The 26,600-nt window shown below is 39.2% G+C and overlaps 1 protein-coding gene across 1 annotated transcript in view; it reads right to left on the bottom strand.

The window, feature by feature from the left end:
- cpxm2 (carboxypeptidase X (M14 family), member 2) overlaps positions 1–24,548 on the bottom strand; it is a 31,521-nt gene extending 6,973 nt beyond the window's left edge. Inside the window, exons 1-10 of the mRNA XM_067576317.1 lie at positions 23,930–24,548; positions 21,028–21,129; positions 15,970–16,079; positions 13,238–13,377; positions 8,569–8,653; positions 7,161–7,311; positions 6,251–6,339; positions 2,826–2,949; positions 2,409–2,605; positions 223–402 (exon numbers count right to left, since the gene is read on the bottom strand). Of these exons, the coding sequence (XP_067432418.1) occupies positions 223–402; positions 2,409–2,605; positions 2,826–2,949; positions 6,251–6,339; positions 7,161–7,311; positions 8,569–8,653; positions 13,238–13,377; positions 15,970–16,079; positions 21,028–21,129; positions 23,930–24,212 (1,461 nt within the window). The 5' untranslated portion in view covers positions 24,213–24,548. The remainder of the gene's footprint in view (positions 1–222; positions 403–2,408; positions 2,606–2,825; positions 2,950–6,250; positions 6,340–7,160; positions 7,312–8,568; positions 8,654–13,237; positions 13,378–15,969; positions 16,080–21,027; positions 21,130–23,929) is intronic.
- Between the last annotated feature and the right edge of the window lie 2,052 nt (positions 24,549–26,600).

Here is a 26,600-nt window from a genome sequence, read left to right as displayed (position 1 = left end):
ACTGTGAGTAGGACTTTGAAGTGATCTATAACACCAAATTCTAAGATTAAAAATGAATGCTTAAGTTTAAATGTCTCAGAAGTTGCACCATGCAGATAATAGGCACAAATGATGCACTTGTATGCAGTTACCTTTGAGGCTGCTGAAATTTGCCCATTATGTGAGTTTAAAATACAACATTGCTACCACACTGACCATTAAACAGAGTCAGTTAAGACTCACTGAGGCGTTTTTGGACTGGTACCACTCTGGTATGGGCACATGGTGGTTTAACATTTTGCGAGGGATCCATTTCTTGGCCTCAGCTTCCCACAGTATGGAGTTCAGATCGGGGAAGTTATGGTGAATGTCTATTCCATCGTTGCTCCAGCGCCCCAGAGACCAGCCACTGAGCTCTGAACCCTTGGTGAAAAGAAGAAAGAAACAAAATTTGAAGGAAATTCAGAGACAATGATAGTTATGAATGGCAACTATAGTTCTATGATTGCAAATACTTCTAGGGGCTTTAGGTGTAAGCACAGAGTTTTCTTCATTTTATATGAGGTCCAGCAGTAGCAGCAGGTCAAGGAAAGGTGCAGAGTGGGCAGGACTTTACCTGTAGTTCGTCTTGTACAGTCTCATACGTTGCATACAGTCTGAAGGAGAGTAATTATATGCACATCACGTAGGTGCAAGGCTATTAGAAAGCAGCATCAATGAAAAAGTATCTCCTGCACACTTACTCCAAGCCACAAAATTTAATCAGAACAACGTATGTATGCAGGTGTTACTTCCTTCAAGGTAGTGTACAGTCTGCCATGGTTTTATATGAAGGTTAAGTGACAGCCAACTCAACCACATAGGCTATGTGCAGCTAGGGATCCCAAACAATTAAAGAGGCTAAAAGCTGCTAAAATGTGTGTAGAGATACAGAGTTGGGTATTCATTCTGAGCGGATTTAACTGATAATTAGACTGAATTATTATTCTGTTTCACTTTATTCATTCATATGAATCACTAAACAAACCAGAGTTGTAGGCAGCAATTTAGTGGTCTGGATCCAGGCTGGGGTTAGACATTACTAGTGCCCTTTCCCATTACACTGGATCATTTGATTTAGTGTAAATATCAATTACATGCTCTAGTTTAATCATTGCATCAGCTATGGCAAAATATGATTACACAGTTGTTATTTGAGGAGCTGAAAAAACTGGTTGAGAAGAAGCATTTGCTGCCCTTTTAGAGGCCTCATACTGTTGAATAAGCTCATCTTTATTAACTGTGAATATACAAGCAGTTTTCAGTTCAAAGACACATGGAAATTATGGGGCTTTTCCATAGACGTGCTGGCTTGACTTGACTTGGTTTGAATCTGTTTACTCGACATGTCAGCACCGTGCGGCAGGGATTTTAATCTCCATTACAACAGGGCTACCCGCTTGAAGGTGTGTCTTGAACTGATGACACACTTGTCTTGAGTTGTTGATGTTTAAAAGCAGCGCCCTCTTTAGCATTGTTTACTCAAGTCCCCAGGAAGTGCGCCAGACTGTGACTAGTGGTCAAAGGAGTGGCTGTAAAACGGTGGATACAGTTTTTGAGCGTCACAACCCGTGCGCAATGATTCGTTTCACTATCACAATTGATCCATTCTGTCCAATAACATTTGGAAAGTCTAGAAGAGCCACATCATGAATCATTATATCCCATTGAAGTTAGCAGAGGGCTAAACTGGAATTTAGCCGGCTTGTCCCATCTGATGTCACCACCACCCGCTTGGAGGTGGGTTGGGTGCATTTCGACCCAACTTTGGAGATGAACCATCTTGGGTGCAACTTGGCACAACTCGGCGTGTTAAAGTGGTAATGGAAACACAAATCAATGCAGCATGGTTTGACTCGGTGCTGCCAAAATGCCATTGGAAAAAGGCTATTAGTTGTTAGGGAGTCCCATTACAAGGGCGACGCCTGCATGAAAAAGAGTGTTACGGTTCATACAATGTCCTCACACACCAGGTCACCAAATGACATGATGTCATTGGCTGTACAGAGGCCAAGCTCTATCAGACTTGCTTTTGATCTCCCTTTCTTGTCTTCATCTGTTTGTTTTATTAACACTGGGCCTTTAATCTGGCAGGCCTGCAGCTGATTTAAGAACATCCCCAACAACATGTGTTTCCGTGGTATTTTTCAGCAGAACAGGCAGCCTGTGTCCACTTGTTTCTCCACTGTTTATTTCTAGATCCCATACCTTGTTCACAAAGATACAATTCTATGTATCCCACCATATCATTCAAACCAATTTTTCCTCATGCACCTACATCACATGAGCTCTTATCAGGAGAAGACACACCTGTCAAACAGACATGGTGCTATTTTCACCAGAGGCCAGTGCGTGATATGAGGTCACTAATGGCCGTCTTGCAGACCTACCACTTCAAAGGCTTTCTCGTACCCATCGGGGTTGACGGATGGCAAGAGATGGATTCTGGTCTCCTCCACCAGGTGACGTATGCGCTGGTTGCCAGACAGATACTCCAGACACATGAACTGCATCAACAGGAGGAGCAGCTCTCGTCCCAGCACCTCGTTACCATGGGAACCTGCTGTGTAACGGAACTCTGGTTCACCTGGTCAAAAGGTTCGTACGAAGGGAGAGATGAGGAAAATGTAGACGGAGAGAGGCAAAAATAAATAAATAAATATGCAATCACTGCAACTAGAGCCACATGGAGGAAATCACACTGAGGAACACTGTGTGATGTCTCTAGTGTTGTTGTTATTGTACATCAAATTTGAGCAATCACATCCTGTTGCTTTAAAGCACACTGTTCCCTTAAATATACTCACCAACTTCATGCTCTCCTGGGTTATCAGAAATCTCTATGGCATACAGCTTGAGGCCACTCTGGCTCTTTCCTATGTTGTAGATCCGGGTGATGTTGGGGCACATTTCATTTACCACCTTCATTAGCTGTGGAAAGAAAGTAATAAAGCATCAGTTCTTGATTAATTATATAAAAAAAATCTAAAATATCTGACATTAGTCTGGCACATCGTATCACCCTTGGGGTTCAAATGAGTTACTTGCAGAGGTAGAAAGCAACATTTTAATATATTCATTCACTACAATTTAGAGGTACTTTAGCCCAGATAGCATATGGAAGTGGGCCACTTTGGGCAATGATTCGGCACTGCTGGTCTTCTTCTGGCCCGGACAAAATGGATGTGAGCCAGAAATGGCCCACATGTAAAATAGCAAATATGGCCCAAATATCCCAAATCAAATGTGGGCCTTTTTTTTGGAAAAGATGCGGTGCTTTCAGTTATGTGTATTCTGGATGTGGGCCATTTCTGGTTTATCTGGTTTGTTCTTCACTGACATATGGCTTGCTCGTGGCCCAGATCTGGGAAACAGGAGTGGACCGCCCATGTGCATCATTCCATGCGGTATGTGGGCCGGATGAAAGTGTTGGGTGTGGGCCGGATCTGGACCACAGCAATTTTGCTATCTGGGAAATGTTTTGCAACTTCATATTTCAAAGGAAAATACTTTTTTTTTTTTTTTATTACACCCATAACGGTAACACTTAACATAAAATTCAATAAATAGTCCCTGATTAAACTACCAGTTGATAAATCGACAAAACAGTCTAACTCAAGATTCAATTCCTTGCTTGCTCTGGTGCTTTTGACCATATCTCACAGGGTTTGCTCAGCTGTCATAGAAATGTAGATGTGTAAACTTTCCATTATTCTGAGTACTTTTATGACTTTTCTTCCGTGTTGGCTTAAAATTTGAGCTTGACAGTTCAAATAAAACAATCTGAACTTGAACTGTCAAGCTCAACATTTATGCCAACATGAACCAGCGGTCATAAAAGTGCTCATAAAAGGGATGGAAAGTTTGAATATCTACAGGGTCATTACAAGTGAGCAAACTCCCTCTGCTGAAAGCTCTGGCATGAGCGGTAAGTGGACCTTGAGTTGAGCTTGTTTTGTCTTCAAGGGCAATAATGAAATGTTACGCTCAAAGTGTATCCAGGAACTTCACCTGGATCAGCTACAAGGTAGAAATGCTGGTTAGTAATAATAAATTGATTGATTGATTGTAAAATGAATTAAATAATGAATTTAGTTCTCTGAAAAGGTCCATTCTTCTTCTTTAAAACCCTGAAAACCTATTTTCTCAATCAGCTTCTTACTATGAGCAAAGGAAAAACATTTTCTTTTCTGGCAAAGTTAAACAGTTTTTGGTATTTCAAATTTATAATTTACTGCATTTTCTGTTTTGTCTGTGCTTTTCTTATTGGATTGAGGTTGGTGGGATTAAGCTGGAAACAGTGATGTCAATCATGACTGACATCAACATCTGAATCAAATATGATGACTGTTGTGGGGTTGGTTGCCTATTTTGCCAAGCTAATGTCAACCAAATAGAAGCACATTAGATGGGTTTTTGTGTGTTAAACAATTTTTCCTCCAAACTTTAATTATGATTGTTGTACATCTAGTTACATTTATTAATATTTAATGTAATGATATCATTTTGAAAAGATTTGAAACCATATTTTCAGGGGTTTTAAAAACATTTTTCTATCGATTCTTTCAAACCAGCATTTTTACATTGTGATTTTGTTACTTTAAGTATTGCCTTATAGCCTCAAAACTGAACAAAAATATCACAATGTTATTAGAAATTTCAAAAACAATATTGCCAGTGCTGTGTCACAGACCTTATTTAATAACACTCTGCCAGTGAGGGGGGCTGTGTGAGAAGCAGTCACAGTAATTATGAAGACAGGCTTGTAGAGGAGCTGATTAAAATAGCAACAATCATTTACCCATATGGGTATGAGCGGAGACACACAGAAGTGCAACGGGAAATAGACTAACAAGCTGTTAAGTAAAGCAACCACATTCATTTCAAAAATCTGTTTACTCGCTCTTCCAGCTGCTGCAGCAGTCATTAGGAGTGATGGGGTTTTAATTAAGTCTGGGTTGAATCTTTACTTTTCTAACCAAGTAAATCATTAAACCAACGTCTGTTTTTATTAATAAAACAAAAGAACAAAAGTCAGTGGTAAAATTCTTGCTCTGCTCTTCCAGTTTAATAAAAGCACAGCGTTCCCTTGATAAATATACCTGGATTGTATTTACCAGGATCAATGTAGAACTTTCTGTTTTAAAGGTTGTGAGTCTTTTTACATACACAACCTGCCACTTCATCACCACTTGGAGGAATATATTTTTCATTATTGATATATAATTAACAAGGCTGGGGCAGGTAATGTATTTAAACTACTGCTGTCGTTAAATAAATGCTTCTTGGCAAGGATGTGCTGGGTTAATGCCAAGGTAATACGCCGTCTATCTACTCTGTAACAACTCTCAACTGTCCACATTCTGGCAATATCAGTATTCCCAAGGCTACAGCATTATGATCAGCTGTGATGTCCTTGAATAATATTAGAGATATTTTTTGCACCCCTCTCATGGGGCATGTACTTTATTTGAGGAGCCACAATGGACAATTTTTTACTTTGAGGTTCTGGCACTGCACTATTTAAACTGCCATGGAAGAGGGAGAGATATGGTACAGGTACCTGCATGGAGAAAAGAAATGTGAAGGGTGAAAAAGCTTTAGAAGCTGAGTTTTAAAAATAGTCCCTCCTTTCTTTGTGAAGGCCTATTGAGGCTGGACACCCTGTGTGACACACATTAGCCTCAAAGACAAGAAAAAGAAAAGAAAAACAGTCCATTTAATTGACTTTGATATTCCTGGAGTAGCATTTCAAGCTGTCACAGCAGAAAAAAAGAGCCATACAGCCCGAGCATTAATTGGAATAAGTCTCAATCTGGGTCATAACAGCAGTTTAGGACACGTGTAGGACACTGTTTTGAAACGGGGAGCTGCTACATTATAGAAGATTGCGATTCACAGCACTTGTACCTTCCCAACCACTCAATCACAGTGCACACAGTGACAAATACAGCTGTCCTCCCTCTTGGTACAAATAGGCTACTGTTCATGACAAGTATATGAATAAGTAATGACACAACCCAGGAGATGCTTTATGCATTTTCATGTAGCTGGCAGCTCTCTGTTCATTTGTTGCTGTTACACACTTTGTTCTTGCAAAGGACACAACTTGTCTGGTACTGGCTCGCAGTTACTCAAGATGTTTTATTGCTTTGTGCTCTGATGTCTTTGCTGAATAAGAAATAGGAGCTGGCCTCAGTAAGTAGGCTGTTATCTCCTCGCTGTGACTCACCTGCCTCATTTCTTTATAGCTGTGATGTCTAAAGTCCAAGTCATCAGTTGTTATGACTTCATTGCGTCTGTGGTAATAATTATTTGGATCTGTGGGGAATCACAAAACATAAAGTTATCCAGAGGCTGAAGGTGGATCAGCTCCTTTAATTAGCAAGAAAGCCACAGCTCAAAGGGTCAGTTCACCTAAATCACAAGGAACCATATTTTCTCACTTATAACCTTAGTGATATCTAGCAATGTTATTAACACGTCTGCAATGACAATGCTAACATGTTTATGTTCAGGTATAATGTTAACCATGTTTACAATCTTAGTTTAGCATCTAATTAGCATTAAACCCAAAGTACAGCTAACTACAGTCATTAGTTTTGCAGGTATTTGGTTATAAACCAAAAGATGAAAAGTTAACAATTAATCTAAAAGGGGAACATGACTTTCTGTACAAAATATCATGGCAATCCATCCAATAGTTGTTGGGACATTTCTCTAAAAAAAAAAAAACAAATATGTCAACCATGGTGACACTAGAGGAAAAGTCAAAGGATCACCCAAAGTCATTAGGATTTATCGTCTGGGAAACATGAATGCCAGTGCAAACTTTCATGTTAGTCTAGACCAAAGTGGTGGACAAAATGACCAACACTGTCATCACTAGAGCCACACCACTACCCAGCTGTGGAATGATTTCACTGGGACAATTTCAAGTATAGCTCCAGTAAAAATTCTTTGAAAACTTCAGCACATGAAAGAAAAACTATCCACATGGCTAGATGCCACTAGAGGGAAGTGAGGTCACTTAAAAAGGCCTACTTTTTAAATTACCCATGTGGCTAAATCTTGTGTCATTTGTTTTCCACCCTCTGGTGTCAATAAATCATATGTCTGCTTTGTCCATACAAACCCGTCACCTGGCATAGGACAGCCAAGGATCTCCACTCTCATACAGATACTGCCACTGTTAAACCAAGACCGAGGGTTGACTCGAATGTATCGGGCGACCACAGGTGTTGGGAAAATGTTCCGGACCGGGATCTCCTTTTCCCTGTTGCCACTGAAGATCTACTGAGGCAAACACACATTAAGCCAGACGGTGAATAAAAACTCAAGGACAGGATGTAGATTTTTGTGATGGTGCACCTCAGTTGATTTCATTTATTAGTTTATTTTTCAGGGAAAATTCACACCGATGAATAGAAAAACTCTAAGCCAGAGTTAGCCTATAGAGTGCCAATTTTCATCAGTTGTCCCTAGCTGGATCATAATTTTTTATGTTACTATGAATAAAGAAGCACAGCAGAGCCATAAAAAGCAGAATATACTATATACTATTATACACAGTCCCAGTGCAGAGAATCAGATACAAAAATAATAGAGGGAGTGAAGAGAGATAAAACAATCATGTTATTTTTATAAACAGTCACCAGCCAGATGCATTCTGAAATACAATAATTAAGTTAAAAATGATTATAGTTTTCAAATTTTAGTCCACATAGGCCTTTAATAAAACACATCAACACATTTGTAGAAATAAACTCTTATACAACTGTGAGTTTATTGTAAATTTTAACACCCACAGTTGGACTTCTTTTTTTGCACCTTTTGGCATTTTGAAAGAAAATCATAGCAGTCTGGTATTTGGCACAAAAGTTTGGCGAGTGGGTGAGCGGGAAGCTTGTTGCGGAGACTAAATTACTGTAGGGACATTATCTCCCACATCGATGACATCACCAGACGATGGAGTGCACAGTTACACCAAAATTTAATTAGGGGGGATGTGAACCACAGTGGGGAGCACTGAGGATATGATTTTCCTCAAAAATATCAACATAATCAGATTTGCATGTTCATTGATAATTGTGATATCATTATTAATTTTTTTAGAGCTGAAAACACTGATGCTATAGTTAGTCGTCAAAGTATTGCTATGTTTGGTTTCGCTCTATTCAATTACATCAAATGCACTAGCAGAAAAGGGACACAACTCTGACAATGATCTGGGATGAGGTTCTCATCTGCTCGAAGATTATCAGTATTTACTATTGCCTCTCAGCTCATTAAGCTTGGAAATAAGCAGAGATCTAAATCTTCCCTTGTAGTTGCTCTCAAGCAAGAATTCATTTTTCTATTTGGTTCTAGTTTTTCAGGTACACACAAAATAAGACTCCTTATAAATTTGTTTACAGAGAGAAAGAATAATAATGTTAAAGCTCTAAAGGAGTCTTTACATTGTGATAATAATGTTCTATTTTGTGGATATTCATCAGGAGACACTTGGTTTAAATATATGTTACTTTAAAAGTCATGTCTGTGACTCACCAAGTCTTCTGAGCCGTTTTTCAGTGTTATCCAGGTATGACTGTCATTGCTCACCATGACCTTGTACGAGGTCACCCAATCACTCCTGTTAACATTATGAGAGAAAAGTCAGGGGGATGAGAGGAAGAAAAGAAATATCCTGTCAGGATGGATTCAATGCAAATGCAGCTCTGAGGTGACCGTGAAGAAGTCGCTCAGCACACACCCAGACACGCTTTCATTCCCACCGGGTTAAAGTCCATTTAAAAACAGGAAAACGGGAGAGGAGGTCAGAGAATTTATCTTAGAGATGTCACTTGAGCATTTTTATCACTTACAGTTTTGGAATGTGAGGAAAAGTGAAAATTTTCATGCAGATGGTTTTCATTTTGGTATTCCAGGAAATGTTGGCCTCATAATCAGACTGAGATGACTGATTTTTTGTTTTCTATTATTCATTAATTCATTCATTCATCATTTGAATACTTTTAAAATCAATCTTACACTGCATTAGCACGCAACAATCAGGGCCATATCTACCATTGAGGATATTAAAGGATAGGTTCACAATTTTTTAAGTCTCTCTTAAAACAACAGTCAGGTGCCCATATGAACGTGAAAACTGATTTTGCTTGCTGTAATCATTCATCCTGTTCATAATGACCAGAAGATCCCCTCCAAATGCGCTTAAAGTGTAAGTGATGGGGGACAAAATCTACAGTCCTTGTTTTGAGAAAAAATGTATTTAAAAGTATAGATAATACAAGGCTTCAGCAGTTAGTCACATAAAGTGGATATCTTCCACAGCTACAGTCTTTTTGTAAAAAAAAAATTCTCTCTCTGTGTCTCAACGGAAAGCGTTTTCCTGTTCAGCTGCAGTGAAAGGATTATAACAAAAAGAGGGAATTTGGCAAATTAACCTTAACTAAACTTTTGCATGGAAGGAGGACTGCGGATTTTGCCCTAAAAGTGCATAATGAGGGGATCTTTTAATGCCCAGTATGAACAGGAGGAATGATTACAGCAAGAAAAACATGCGTCAGTGTTCATTTGGGTCCAGTTATATTGTCCCAATATACTTTATAGAAAATATATTGAACATTTAACTGAGTAAACCAAATATGACAAACCAAATAGTATGAAAATTTTAGAGGCTTTGGCACAAAATTATTCACTTGGCATTTCTATGATCCTGGCTATGGTCTGCTTTAAGATTTTTTATATGCATGGGTATAAATGGCAGTCAAGAACAGAAAAAAACAAACATCTGAAAGTCTAAAAAAGTATATAATGCATTTGAAAATGGTCAACAAAACACACTGCACGGAGAGGTAAAATATCAAATAGTAAAATGTTTTTATATCCATCTGTAAAAAGAATTCATTCAAGATGTCCCACAGTGCCAGCAGAGCTCTACCCAGTATGTGCAGTATGTAGGTTGGAGGTTGGAGGTGACTCCCATGTGTTTGGATAAAGACATCAGTGCTTAGCTGGTCCAGCCTGCTAAGAATTCCCAGTTCTGCTAATTAAAGCGCTGTTACAGACAGAAGCCCCTGAGCTGGCACTGCAGACAGCTACATGCCCGATGGAGCTAATTGCGGAGAAATTCTGTCTCAGGCATTGGGGTCTTCTGCGCCCTTAGATTGTGCTGGCATGGAAGGAAAATTACAAACACTGCCTGATAAAGTATCTCCCCATGCTCTCTAACTACACAGCAGTTTCTAGAAGTCTATTCCACCCTTTCCAATTAAGAAGTACAAAGGCTAAAAGTTGTCAAATATTATTACAGAGCAAAAGTCAGAGTAGGTAGATTGTAGGGAAAAATGTGAACACCAGCAATTATTGGTTTTCTTTGTGAAGAATGGACCAACTTAAACGCAAATAAAACTTTTCCCTTCTGTTCATCACTTTATTGTTGTCAAAAATTCTTTTAAAGGGTTCTATTTTTCTTTTATATCACTGTCTCCACTTTCTAATAATAAGGCATACAAAGGTGTTTATAACTTGTAACTAATGGCTCCATATTGGTTCATTACCTAAAATGAATAATTTGTGCATATGTAACCACTTACATGTACCCCTCACACTCTCATTATGGACTTCTTGGATTTAATATTTTGATCCTGGACTGAGATATGTGGATATAATTTGGGTTTTGGCTGTTAAACACGACGTGTTATTATTGAGATCCTTTGAACTTATTTTACCGTATAACGCACGGTTACGCCATAAAAACTTTGATGATACTGCAGATGTCATCCAGTTCATAAAAACTCAGCCTCAGGGTTAAGGAGAGCTTTATAACTGTCTTCTTCATCTTCTTCTTCAAATTTCCGGCTGAATGAATGTGCCGAGCCAAAGTCGTTTGCTGCCCTCTACAACAGTGGTAGATGCAAAATATGTATATATTAAATATGATATTAACTATCTAATAATTTCTAAGCAAAAAAGTAAAAAATATGCATTTGAGAGCACAAATTAGTTTTTTTTTTTGTCTCCATGACACCTCCCGGGCTCACCAGATATAAGCCATTTGTATGAAAAACAAGACAAGTTGTGAAAAACGCATCAATGTTTTCATCCCTACATTTTTAGAGTGCATCAGTCCACCATTTAGCTGTTTTTCTTTCTGCTGTGTCACGGTCACAGGTCGTCATTTGTCATTTTTGACTGACTGCCAAGCTTCAAGTTGTCCTTATTAACAGATTATCACAGATTTTTAGAGCATGAGTAAATCATTTTTACTAACATGAACAAAGCCAGTAATCCCAGATTATAAACCCTTAATAAAGTATGCCTTATTCAAAAATGCTACCCCAAAGCCCTTACCAAAACAAAATTCAGGCTACAAGCCTACAGTGAGGAGGAGTTTACTATATTGTTCCCTCACACTATGATAGATCACAGGTCTGGCATAACATAGAATCCAATCTTGTTTAAAAATGTGGGCAGAATAATTCAATGTGAAGTACTACTGCATGACTACAGGTATTTTTTCCGTAACAAAACACACACCTAATCCTTTGTGAGCTCAGGGGTTTATCAGCCTTGTTGAATCCAGTATGTACTGCATGTGTTTGTGTGTGTATGTGAGCATGAACGTCAGTATATCAGAGTGGTGCTATTCTACAATTACATATTCCAAAGTGGATTTTAACAATACTTTTACAGCAGTGCCAAAACAGTTTAAACTCTGGTGATGCGTAGGTGAGCTCTAAATTTGGAGGAAATATTTTTAAGAATCTCTGGATAAACAAAAAGGACCCAGCAGACTGGAGAGCTGAGACAGTGGGCGGCAAGATGATACCCGTTCCTTTGTACTTGGAAGTTCAGTACATAAGATGCCATGGAGACCTGATGGTACTGTAATTCATCTCTTAACAAGCTTTACAGCACACAGCTAGATGACTCATCCTGTATTGTGCTCAGTAAACAGTTCAAAAAATAATCCATAATCTTTATATATCCATCTTTTTCCCATCATCTATGTGTGATGAATAAGTGTACGGTGCGGTAGAGTCCGTTTTCTCCAGTGTTATTTTTATAATGTAGTGACCTTTTAAGAGAGATGAAAGAACGAGGCTGCACTCTAATCAATCAAACTCATAAATCCTTAATCCCAAAGTGAGGGGGATCAGAAAAGACTTGTGAAAAGGGCCAAACACCAGTGAAGGTTCGGCAGCATGTGGATGAGATTAAAAAAAAAAGGAGGAAAAAAGCTTGTTTTGTTTATGTTTGTGAAGTCAAATTTTCCAGTTGTGTTTGAAGAAAAATCCAAGAGTCTCAAGTTTAGACTTCTTGAGCAATTATTGCTGTCTGTCCAGTTTTCATTTCCTGCAGTCATTTTGAAACTCATGCCATATGTAATTAGATTTTTGGCTATTTAGTTTGTTTCAGTTTTTGTTACAAACTGAAAGGATGAATTATAATAACCTGTGATCTTCTGACCTCTCAGCTGGCTCCATCATCTGGTCAAAACAAAATTTTGTCCAATATTTTTGGTTTATCCAGCTGTATTTTATGTTTAATACTGATTAGCAAATGTTGACATGCTAGCTCACCAAACTAAGATGGTGAACGTGGTCATTATACCTGCTTAACGTCAGCATGTCAGCATTGCCATTGTTAACATGTTGCCATGCTGGTGTTAGTATTATGCTAAAAGTACTGCTGTGCATGAGTACATGTCACTAATTTAAAAACAGAGATGTAGCAGTAGCAATGAAGGAAATAAAGCAAAAAACTTTTCGGGGACTATTTCCTGGTGGAGAGTTATTTTTTCCTTGCAGAGTGTAAAAGCTAATGTCTATGTCTCATCTTTTCCTCTTATATTTTATATTTATTTTATCTTTTATCCTTCTCTTACGTGGACTAGTTCGGAAATAAAGTGAAATGTACTGTATAATGTGAACTTTTGCACAACAATGTTTGATAAATCTTAAAGAGCAATTCATAATAAATGTGTTGGAGGATGTAGTTCAGTGGAAGTTGTTTTCATGTTCTAATGTCTACAAACATTTTAAACCAACCTTCTTAAAGACACCACCAGGATTTAAGGCAACTTAGAAAACTGGTGCAAAACCCATTCTCCCACGATTAGGCTTCAAAGTTAACTTGGGCAAGAAAATTCTCATCCTCACTGTGCAACCATCTGCAACTCTCCATGCATGTCTGCAGGGTTCCTACTCACGACCAGAGGGAGCTCCTGCCTTGTGTGACGACCCCTGTGAACTTCGTCAGCCTCCTGGCATCCACCTCGAACCACTGCAGCGGGTCATCTCTCCCGGCACACCAGGCCCCATCATAGAGGTCATCTTCATAAAGGCCAGCCTGCAGGCCAGAAACAGTCGGGTGGAGCAGGATTTTATTCCAGATGTACATGTTGACACGCACACACACTGTCTGTGTATAGTACAACACAACTGTCTGCTGTGCTTCTTTTTGTTACAAATAAAGGCTTCCATTTAAGTGAACCGTGAAATATGCTTAAGTTAACAAGGCTTAGATCATGGCAATCTAAAAATCCAGTGCAGCTGAGTTACAGGAATGAAGGCAGGACACATCTGTGAGACACGTCCGCATGTTAAAAACACTGTCTAGCCTTTCCCAGCATTCCTGAATTTTCGGCAATAGTTTGAACGTATGTTTTACTGATGAAAGATGAGGAAACAGATGAGCATTTTCTTGATGCTGACCTGGTGCAACAGCTGAAAATGTTAAACAAATTTTAATGCATTAAATGCTACTTTATCCATAAAGCCTATACAAATTGTTGGCTCAGAGCGAAATGTGTGAACAGTTGCACACATGTTGACATGCCTCATTGCTTATTTTCTCCATCCAAACTTTAACATTATGATGACTTACTGTACTGCACATGCTGAGTGCATAATATCACTGCCTCTGTATTAAGTTTCTTTGAGGTACACTCTTCATATGCCTCAATACCTAGCCACTAATCATTTAAACTTAGAAGAATGGGAACTGACAACATTTAAATATTCTCACTTCAAAGACATAGACGATATGAAACAGTCATGTACTGTATGTTTAATTATATTAGTTAATATTATTGTCTTGTCTTTAATCAATTGTACATCATTTGACTTACAACATGTAACTTTAAATGTGTTTGGTATTGGTTGGGGCTTTCCAAGATTTAGACTCCACTGAATGTGTTTCTGGTGGAAATGTATTTAAAAGTGTTTTTTATTGAAAAAGTTAATGAATTAGATTTAGCCTTGTATATATAAAGAGTCCTCAAAGGAAATCTGGATTTCTGGAACAATGTGACTAAGGTTGAAATTATAGTTCTGCAAAGATACATGTGGGTCGCACATGCTCGTAAATGAGTTGACCCACATATCTAACAAATCTTAACCATCAGTCGCGCGGCTCTGTGCGTCAAACAAGTTGACTAGTTGATCCGACTTCCTGTTGTGATGCGAATTTGAGGCCGAAAGAAAGAAAAATACCTTCACATTCGAACAAGTATAAAACAAAATGGCAGCACAAACATCTCCAAAGTGATACCAGTGCTTATTTGCGTGCAGCTAAGAGAAATGTGTTCCAGCTACTGTATAAGAAGTGTTCTGCGGCCTTGAAACCAAATTCCTAAAGCAAAAGTGCATGTTAACTGTTGGACGAGATTTGCAAATAATTACCTCAGCCAAAGAGGTTCTGTTTTATGTCCCATTTGTTTATCAGTTATTAGGAAATCTCAGATATTTGTGAATAGATTTTAATGGAATATCTAAGAGGGTTTGGCCATGAAAACCAAGATTTGGTGCCAATCCAGATCCAGGTGCAGACCCATGGACTTCTTTATTTTGGATCACTTTTGCTACTTTGTAATGCTTACTTGAATGAAAAAAAAATCTGGTAGATGTCACTGTATATATTTTGATGCAGGATATGGATACAGTTTCTAAACCTTTTCTGCTGCGATAATAACTAATTTAGAAGATATGTGTTCTTTCAGTTCTTAGTAGTATTAATGTTGTTCATCTAATCTTACTAAAGCTACATGAGATTGAAACATCAACATTAAGTGCTGGTGCATTTCTAAAAGTTTCCTGCCAATATGCAAAGTCCTCCAGTATCAATAGAAAGTTAAATTCATCCCAGTACTGTTGGTGTCTGGAATCTAAACAAACTGCAGCAGCTACAAAAGTGGAAATAAACCAAGTTCACTGGCCACTGGCCCGATTCAACAGGCAACATCTGCTTTCTATGTGTTTCTCCTGATTTACAGATAATTGTTCTCTAGAATGGACACCAACTCTGTCCCTCTATGATCCCTGACAGACACTCACAGACACAGTGGTGCACACACACCGAACAACAAATCTTTTGTGGGTTTCCTGAAACACAATGCCTCACTGTCTTGAGTAAATTAGGAGCATGTGTGTGTGTGTTTCATTAATTGTGAAGTTGGATTCGGGGTAGTGCAGCCTGCAGAAGATGAAGCTCGCTGCAGAATGTATGCAGGCTAATACCCTCAAAGGACAGCTTGCACTAACAGGAAATACCTCTTCTCCCAGATGCCAATCCTTTTTATTAGGTTTGGGGATGTGCCCCTGGTTTGATGGCAACACTATTACATTGTCTGTTGAATTAGTTTTGCAGTATTAAAATATGCTGCAAGCAGAAACAGAATGATAATGTCATTTAACTGAGCAGAAGCCAGTTATCACGGCGGACATCTTTCTATGCAGCTTAAATATGAACTTGAAGTGATCCTGAAATTAAAAGATACTATCTCTCAATCATATTTCTTTTGTACTGCTGCCATGTGGAAGAATGAATCCACAAAGCATGAAAGCTTCCAGTGGAGGTGAGATTGCCCAGGGTATAATGCGAGCCCCAACTTTTCTAGTAAGCTTGCCCAAGCCACGCCGACACTTCACATTCCAGTCTTACCTGAATGTTAAGACGACCTCTGTGTGCACCGAGGCCGTAGCGTTTCGTAGTTGAGGCGTGAAGCTGAAAATCATCGATCTTCAATGTCTCCAGTCCCATGGGAGGGCAATCTAGGTAATGAGAATGACAAATTGGCTTATGATGGCAATGCTACTGTGTGTATCATGTGTTGCATAGCTACAGGAGCGTTGTTCTCTACGTAGTGTAGCTCCTGAGTCAGGGAGCATGCAGTTGTTAATAGCTTGACTCAACAGTAATGAGCAATTTACAGTAGACTTTGCGCTGTGAGCTTTGCAAATGTGTGAAACAAACAAGAGAGCAGCTGCACTGTGTGTTTGTAACAGAGAAGATCTAATAATAGATGCTCTATACAGAAAACCTAATGTAGTCAACATGCAGTGAATTGTAAACAGTTTCATTCTGATAATGTGAAATGACCAAATTAAAGCCGAATGTGACTGCTATGATAGTGGCCATTATCAGCGTTGATGTTTCTTCCTCCTGCTTCCCAACACAATAACTCAAGATGGAAACTCTCTCATATTGCAAGTCTCCTTTGTAGCTAAAATGATCGCCTGCCGTGCCCCCATCATATTTTGAAAGGAGCGAAGTAAAGACAAGTTCATGTGTGTAAACACGGAAAATGAAACTACAAAAGGTGAACCTGCACGAATAAAATGGATTTGAACAGTGTGATAGAGACTTTGATGTCAAAACTGCTATGAATTTCAAAACGTGTCAAGTTTCACGGATGATTAATGACTGTACACTATGAATATTTCCTTTTTGTAATTTTTGAAACGCACACCTATCAAAGTCATCTAACTGCACCCTTAATGCATGATTAAATTATAGGAATGACAATAGCAATATCATTATCCTGACAGGGAGAAAATGGGAAATTGCAAAATGGGCTATGGCTGTAAATCTGTCAAGCATGATTACAGGTTTTTGTAACACAGATATACTAAAGTGGGATCAAATGAAGCTCTTTTAGTATCAGATCTATTTTGCTGAGGTTTTTCAAGTTGTCATTGGAGAATGGACTTCACGTATGATGCAGATTTGGATTTTGTTTTCAGATGCTATGAATTTCCAGATAGTAGAATTAGAAAATAGGAAGTTTGGATTACTAACAGATTTATTAGCATAATACCAATCACCTACATTTACCATGCTGACTGTATGCTCAAACTCTGGTATCCACATTGGACTGAAATGATTCTAGTGCTAGTCCTATTACCAGTTATTGGATAACAAATATGTCAGAACCAGAAAAGGTTGTGTCATCCTTTGGGACCTTTTTTTAACAATATCCAGATATTCATGTGTAAAATCAGCGGAGTTGTGATGCAGACTGCACAGTGTAATCTTGACATCTTGTTGAAGGCTTTTCATAAGGCTCCACACTTAGTATTACAGATATGCCACAAAATAAATAATATTTATCTTAACGTGTCATTTAATCACATTTTTTTTTCTTTTTTGAAAGAGTTTGCCAGAGGCATAAGATCAATGTCAACATGTTTCCAATGCAGGTTGTTCCAAGTATACAGTACTTTTCATCCAATGAACTGGAATGATTTGCCTTGTGCTGTCATGTTTGAAGGTTCTTATTCTGTCTCATTACATCATGCCCACACCCACAAACACACACAAATCTCCTGAGACAAATAACACTGTAAACATGCAGAACTATTTAGAACATTTAGTGGCATTGTCCCTGGTCAATGATAAGTTTAGAACTGGATTTTAGGTTCAGTAGACAATACTCCCAGCCCAAACCAATGGACATGACTAGTACTTCATATATTTACTGGCAGTACTGAGGACAGCAATTTTCATTCATCAATATGAAAAATCATCTTGCAATTAACTCCTTGAGCAGGCCAATTATTCTTCAACACTAACTGATGCAACAGCAATGGTTTGGCAAGCTTGCAGATGTATTCAGGGCATTCTGCCTTTATTTAGGAAAAACACAGTCTTTAAAAGAGAAAGCTTGCACATCACTTAAGAATGTTTTCATTTACTGCTGTAGAGGGTTTGCAGTTCATTTGAGCAAATGCCTGTCTTTAAGTGATTGCAGAAACTGAGATGGTGTTCACTAAATAGAGCTCTTTGTGTGAGATTGGCTCATCTTTTACACTACAATGGATATCGCCCGGTGAGGGCCAAATGGGCAAATCAAGGTTGACGTGTGAAATCCCTGCTGGCCAACGGCTCTTTGGGTCAGATCAAGCTGTTTGCCGACTTCCCTGGACCACAGCGATGGAATTTCAGAGCAAGAATTTCCGATTGGGCACCAGTCTGTTTGTACATGCAGCATATGCTGCACATGTCGCTGTCATACAGCCAGGACTGCCTTCACAAATGAACACCCAGAATTGCAATGAACAAAGAAAAGAGAAAAGAATTTTCTTTAAGAATACTGTGGATCTGGACTTTTGCCTTTCATATGATATATGAATATAGTATAATAATATGATATAATGTGAACTTTATATTTGATCTGTCAAGGAAGTTCGTTTTGTATCATTTCATTCTAGTAGCCTGAAAATGCCTGACACACAGACCACCATCAATCACATGCTACAGAATTTTTAGAGAAGCCAAAGACAAAAAAGACCAGTATCCAAAATCCACATACCATTACATGACACAATTTATGTTTGGTGCATAAAGCAAGTACAGCATGAAAGTGAAATTAATTCCTGCTGTAAAACTGAAGCATAAAAGTCTATTAACAAGCCAGATTCTATGCCACCGGTAAGACCAGTTAGCATAGTATTCACAGTAACTCCATATAGCAATAAAATACACGTGTTGCTCTACCAGTGACCCCATATGCCCATAAAATCCTCTTGGACTCAGACACATACTGTAAGTCCACAGGCTCTCTGAATGGAGTGATCATGACATATTAGGAACAACCGGCCGACGAAGCAGCCCACAGGATCAAGGTTAGCAGGACAAAAAAAGCTGATGGGTGTCTGCCATGTTGCAGAGCCCTAAATCATTATCACCATCTGCATGCAATCCTCCATGAGACCCACACAGGAACACAACATCTGGTATCTGGCTTGAAAAATGTGTAATAGAAATGACAAAACAGACAGTCACGGCCTCATATGTTGCTTACTGGGCCACTAGCCACGTTACTGCTAAGGGCCAAAATCAATTCTGGGATCAAAGTTTAGTCCGGTTATGTATGTCACGAGTTATTACTTCACATCTGGTGATACAGTATTGAAATACTTAAGGTGTATGATTTATTCATATTATAGTGTTTATGTGCTATAAGCCCTAAATTGCTTCCAAAGAGCTTGTAATTCATATCAAGTGATATTTTGGGGGGAAACATATGACTGTAGTAACAATCAAAACATAAGTGGCGTCCTTGAAACTTTAAAAATTAAATCGAGACTAAGTCACATTTGCTAAGCAGTGTCCCCTGTGGCCACCTGTGGCAATTACAGTATAATGGCACTTTCACTTTTCCTACTAGCAATTGGAATGGGACCACAAGGAGGAAACGACAAACATAAGCCCTTCTCAGTCAAACTTGCTGAACTTTGACTACCATATGTGGTCAATTTATCAAAAATAATGCCTATCTGAACATTTTCTCTGACATTTTGGGAGATGTGAGGACTTATTGGCAGGGCAAGGTAGCACTAGCTAGCAGCAGCTCCCATTATGTGTTTTTTCTACTTTTGTGATATAACTGTTGAAATGATTATCTCAAGCCAAAGTATATTGCAACAGTAACACAAGTAGAGAAGAGTCATAACGTCAGTGGTAAATCGTTTCTCAGAACTTACTAACCCTTGCTATACAACGTAGCGTGACTGACTCCACCCTAAACCATTACTGCACATCACCAGACAGCTGCAGCAAAGCATCTGTAAACATCTCAATACAATTTATACTTGTCATCCGCCTGGACTTTCAGAAAACAACATCTCACCAACCTCAGCCTTTGCAGCTTGACTGCGCACGTGACTAACTGTGACATCTGAGCGGAAACATCTCATTTCAACAAATTTTTTTGTTATGTCTGATGGGAATAATGAATGAGCTGTTAAAACATCCGTTGAATCAAACTTTGAAAATCACTGCCAGTCTCAGATCCCCTCTTTAATGAATTCCCTATTGTTTTGGTATGTGTGGATGTATCCGGCAATGTTTCTTTCCAAGAAATTTGGAACTGAATAATGTCCATGGCAAAATAATTTAGCTCTTGATGTGTGCAAAGTGATTTTTACATCGTTGAAGCCCTAAAAGAGCTGCTACCAGGAGACGCTAAAACAAATTCAGAAAACAGACTGGTGTTGACTCACAGTTTTAGCCATGTAAACATGATTTTGGGAGTCTGAACCTTCCAGATTTTGACTGTGTGGGTGTCTTTGTGCCAGGCATGTCAGCACGGAGTTCCACTTTCCAACATGCAAGGATATCCAACTTTCTGCTCTCATTCCCCAGTGCCAAATTACAAATGGCAGCCTTTCTGTCTGTCTTGGTAGGTTTCTTACAATAGCTTCAATATAAACACATAAATTCACAGTTACCCACTCTTAACCTTCCAGCACTATTAAATACAGCTTCCCGTTCATTAAAGTTTTGGGTCAAAGCACATGCGATTTGCCCCGAATCCAACTTTCAGTAGAGCGAGTTTAATCAGTCATCTGACATGAGAGGAAGGCTACTGGGGCATCCTGGCTTCAGTTTAGCAAATTTACTGTGATCCATGGAAACCAAACACAATGCTTCATAGGCAAAGAGCACATCAGTTCCTCTGTGGCTTGACTCCACTTCTGAGAGCATCACCTTATATTGCCAGACTTTTCCTCTCAGGGAAAGTATGCTATCTGAAAACTCTTCCCCCTTCCAAAATATTTGTCATTTCTGAGAGAATTTGTTTCTTTTTTCCCATCCTACACTAACAGATCCTGTGAAAGGGGAGAAATGATCCTTACACATTGGAGGGGAGATTAATTTTTTATGAGATCATAAATTTCCCATAACAAGTGAGAGTGTCAACGGTTCTTCACTCACCCTCTTTGATCGAATTGTATTGTCTGTCGCCTTCTGAGATGCTGTTTGGGGTTTTCAGGGTGCCCTTCTTGTTCTTCTCTGCCTTTTTGTTGGCTGTTTTCACTAAGGAAGGAAATAACATTAAAACAGGAGCAGAAATAAAACTTTTTTTCCTATTTGACAAGTTGAATCACTTTAAAATTGTGGATTTACTGTTGTCAACATAGGGAGGGAAAAACAATAGTGTTGACACAGCAAAAACAAAAAAACCCCCAAAACCCCAACTTTGGCTGGATTCAGTCACATATGGACAGATTCAGCATTGGGGACTGAACCAGGAGGCAGTCCCTGGATAAAGAATTTGAAAACTTTTAACTCTTTTGCTCAATACATTTAATTATAATATGCAGACTCAAAATAGCTGAGCCAGCGGTGCATTTCAACTTGCACTCTCATTTAAGATTTTTTAATAGAGTGATAACATTTATGAAATAACTGCCTTCAAGGTTTAAATAAATCATGAAAATATCCCACAAGGGGCAGGATGGGGGCAGGGAGTCACATTCCAGGAACTGAAGATGGAAGTGAAGCGAGTACTTTTTATTTGACAGTCATGTCAGGATAGGCCCCCACGTGATACCAATCCTTCTCACATCTGAAAGCCCTTATCCACGTCTCATTCTAGGGACAGGTTAAATCCTCAACAGTGCTCCAAGCTGCATGTGGTTCAGTGTAACGGATTTAAAAAGCACAGAGATATGATGATTTACAGAGTTGGTTAAGAAAAATGTTTAAACACCACAATAACAATACAGACAGTTTACTTGTAATGGTCTGTAATTTCAATTGAGTTTTTTTGGCAGTAAAATTCACTCATGTATCATGAGTAAGAATCCATGTCAGATTCTTAAATCATGGATTTGTACAGCTGCAATAGCTGAGATATGGGGCGACTGATATTAGTGTATTGCAGACATATCAGAATTGGTGTGTATATAGCCAATAAGTACCAAGAAATTGATGTACAGATATGCCAAAAAAAGTTGAACATTTTGAGGTAGTTTAGGCACAGTGTCTCCATTTCATAGTTTGTCTACTATAAAGTACTTTTTCAGCTGTAAAACATTCTTATCTGGTCATAATTCTCTAAAAACAAATTCAAGGGATTCTTAATGTGTTTCTTTGTTTATGTTATGTGTTCATGCTAATAAATCAACATCAGCTTTTATACTTTTATGAGATTTAAACTCTCAAATATTGATATTGATATGAGCCTGAAAAATCCAGAAATATTAAGTTTAGGTTTCAATGGACAGGTGAGAGTTTTGGAATAATAAAATGTATCCCAAAAGTATTGAAAATATCTACCCTTTGTTGAACTTGAACTAATGTCAAATGCATTCTGTTATCAATCTGAAACAAGGCCAAAGGTGCAAGAAATCTACCCATCAAAACTGATATTTCATGATCTTAGCTTATGCTGAATGTAAAATCATAATCTGCAAAGTAGATAGATATACTGGAGTAAAAGTACAATAATTGAAGAAAAGTATCTACAAAATGGAAACTATAAAACAAAGTACCAGCACATCAAAACTGAGTTTAAGTACAGTAAGTTACTTTCTATCTCTGATAACGAGTTCCCACTTTTTGTCTTATCACAAACTAACATGCTGGAAATAATTTGAACTGAAACAGGCCTGCTAAAACATCAGGTTATCTGGTCAATGTGATACAGTGTGATGGAGATAAAACAACAAAACATTCTCATCAAAAGGAAAGCAGGGACTTGTGCCTGTTTTACTGTTATCATATTCCTCCTCCAGTCCCACCTGCACCAGGTATCCCTGCTGAGACACGTGAACCTGGATGCCTGAAACATGAGGTCACTGTTGACACAGCTGCTCTAAATTATCTGCCACCAACCAACAGAAAGCCTCATGCTGTAACTATCTTCCAATCACCTGGCAGGATTTGAGACATGCCTACAAACCTGCCACTGCATGTGTTGAGCTGTACATTCATATATGAATTATAACAGATCAGCACTGCTGTGTCTCTGCTTTTGAGAAAACGTGGATTTCACATATGTTCTGGCTCCTAATGCACTCCTGACCTCTACTGTACGTGAGGCTGTTAATCCTGGTGTTGAGCAGAAGCCACACAGAAACAGGGCTCTGATCTATGTGTATGGGGGAGTGAGGCAGAGGACTACCTGAGGAGGTCATTGTTGTTGTTTTTTTTTCTCTCTCTCCACATCCATCACCATGTGAATTGAATTCAGCTGCTCCTCTGAAGTCCCGGAGGACACCAAGGTTCAGTCTGAAGCCTCAAATTTTCCGTTTTATTTCATCAAGCAGCATGAGTCTTAGAGGCACGTTAGCTGACTTTGAGAAAAAGTCATTAAACAGCAGCTTTCTTCTCTGGTGAATCATTTCAGTTTAATATTGTGCCACAAATTTTACATAAAAACATCAACTGATGCAAAATGTAACAAAACCAGGTGTCTAATGAAACTTTTGTTTTACTCTTAAATTCCAAAGCATGTCCTTGCTTTTCTAGATGTGCAAAAAGTGTCATGTTATATTTTATTGCAAAGTTTGCTCAAAACGTGCTTTTTGGAAGCTGAAATGATTAGCCATACACTGTCATCTAGTGGCAACACTGACTAAGAAAGTTACTTCTAAAGATTCAGCAGAACTTAAGTTTTCTAGCATTGATGGTGCAATCACACAAACTGTCAGAATACTAATAATAAGCATTTTTTAAAAAACATTATTTCTGACTGCCTATGGAACTGAAAATACAGTTTTGTGGAAGATTTATAAGGCAAGAATAAACTTTTACTATAAATAAGAGACCTTGAAATTTTAAAAACAACCAATTCTCAAATCAGCATGCTGAAAGATGGCATTGCTTTTACCTGATTTTGCATCAGCTGTGGTTTTATCCGTCTGCCTGCTGCTGTCTGCCTTTCCCTTGGGTACTTTCTTGGCATGGTTTTGGCTGGGGTGTTCATGCCTGTCAGGTATTGAGGCCACAGGCTTCTCCAGCACTTGGACCTGGTTGTACTGCTCTCTTGTCAGCAGCTCCTGCATGTAGTAATCCTCGTCCTCACCAGCAAAGCCACGGCTGATGTTTGCAAGCCCCACGAGGAGTCCCAGCAGAGCCAGGGGTGTGAAGAGGCTGAGGCGCTGTCTTGTCATGACCCTGGGGATTATCTCCAGCTGAGAGTCCCGATGCCGTCTCCAGAGGAGCCTGCTGCTGCTGCCAGGCTGCGTCCCATCAACTGCTCCGATTGCTCTCCCTTCCCCACTCCAACACGGAGAGTTCACAAAGTTCTCTGAGAGCGCTCCAAGTCACTGACGAAAGCAGCAGAGCCAGAGGGTCCATGGACGCCTCAGCCTGGGAAAAATGCAGTGAGGGAGGGAGATACACAGAGGAGCAAGAGATGAGGGAGAGTAGAGGGAAGAGGCAGGGAGGCAGACAGTACAGTAAGAGCTCCTCTCTCATTTAGATCCTGGCAGGTGACTCAAAAAGAAAGCTTTGTGTTTTTCTCTTTTCGAGTTAAACCAGTCCAAGCTGCTGACACATTGCACAGTCATTTTATTGGTGTGGGTAAAAGTGAAATAGAGATAAAAAATCTCTCTGGGAAACATACATTGACACATTCAGGATCTGCTTTCATCTCCATCTCCTCCCACTCTGGGGCAGGAGCTGCTCTAACCAGAGGAAAGTTTCCTCCTTCCTGTGGGGGAATCAACTCAGGGACTTTAACAGCTCTTAACAAGTTTACAATTTTGTGTGTCCAAAGGAGAAGCACAGGCGAGTTTCCTGATCCATGGAAGGAGGTGTTTAAAGTCCAAACTGGCATAAATTATGTATTCCTAAACAAACAGTGGCAGTCATTTGATGTTTTTCAATTTGAACAGTAAATCACACTGGGTGTGCAGCTGTAAGAGTTTAGTAAAAGTGCAGTTATTGTTTCGAATGTCAGTTAAGACCGCATGATATCCCTTCACTGGGAGAGATAATTAACTTGTTGCTCCTCTTCATGCTGCCTCATTTGCTGAAGCTTTTCCTGTTTTAGCTGGGGCCTGTTTGGACTCTGCAGTAATTCACACATTAACAAGCAGCTGAAATTTAACCGAACAAACTCTCCGTGGAGCATCCAGGCATGTTCCAACACAAGGGATGGAGCGATGCCCTGTGTGTCACTGCTCATCACATCAGCGCTGTCTGTTCCTCATGAAGCTCTTTTTTTTTTTCCTCTTTCTCACACACACAAACATGACTAGAGCAACTGCCAGCAGCAGTCAACACTCCTGATTAAAATCATATTTTGTAACATAAAAAGATATATCTGTGAGTTAAACAGTCACAAAATAGAAAAGATTCATCACAAGGATCCAACTGTGTTATCTCTGGCATTTAAGAAGCATTTGGAGTTATTGCTAAGCAGAGAAATGTCTAGCCTTGGGCTTAAAAGAATTAAAAGAAGAGGGAATCCATGGAGCATTCCCACAACTAATAAGTACAGCTTTTGACATTTCATCAACCTGAGGCAAGACAAACAAAGGCAAAGATAATATCTCTTAACAAGCCCGGTGTCCTGCCTGGATGCTGTCCAATTTAAATGAACTGGTTCATTACACATAACTGATGTGGATGGACATTGCATATAGAAAAGTCTAAAAAGGCTGTATGAAAATCAGTCTTTTCACCTGAGACTTGAGATTCTGAACGGAGACTAAAGGAGGCTGAGGCTGCAGGCTAATCACTGAAGAGCAGGATCTGGAGTGGGTGGACAGCTCGAGGCTGGAGGGCTCCATGCTCGGCTGGCACAGTCCTTCACCAGCTAAGCAAGCATTTGTGGTTCGCCCACTCCTCATCTAGACTACACCTATCTTAGACTGTCTGGGAGGAAAGAGGAGGGAGGAAACGGAAGGAGAGATGAGAGGAAGGCAGTCAAGAGGAGTGTAATATTTTTACCACAAAGTTCCTCCCTTTCCTGCACACATTAAGACAACTGCAACTCTCAGAGTGTCAGTGTCTCCAAATACATGAAACACCACTTTAGTTATGATGCCTCTGAAGACAAGTCTACACTACAGGAGCAATTACTTTAGACATGATGAAGGATTTCTAAAACAGCATCAGAATAAAAGCATCTTCCTGTCTATGAAGTAAGCCTCAATGAGCTGAAGTGCATCTGCGATACCTTCTGGCAGTTTTAAAAAGCTGTCATACCTAAACACCAAATAGGCCACCTGTTCCAAAACTTCCCATATTGAATGACTGTTACAAACACGATTCATACTCTTCTGATCTGCCCTCTCTATGGTTGAGGTTTGGTTTAGTTTAGGAAGCTAATGCTACTTAGTTAATTTAAGATCAGCCCAGCATTACTATAGGAAATGATGTCCATATTAGAGAATTCCACATTTGGCATAACTTTCGATTTATGCCAGATGCCAATGTTCTGTGGCAATGCAGGAAGTAGTGTGGCCTTTATGTAGTGAGGCAAATGTAGGTGGCACATTACTTCCTGCAATGTAGAAGTTGGGGTGGTGGATGGATGTGTAGTAGATTTG

Source organism: Thunnus thynnus, chromosome 20, assembly GCF_963924715.1.
Source record: "Thunnus thynnus chromosome 20, fThuThy2.1, whole genome shotgun sequence".
Lineage (NCBI taxonomy): Eukaryota > Metazoa > Chordata > Actinopteri > Scombriformes > Scombridae > Thunnus > Thunnus thynnus.
This window is presented reverse-complemented; position numbering and strand designations above follow the sequence as displayed.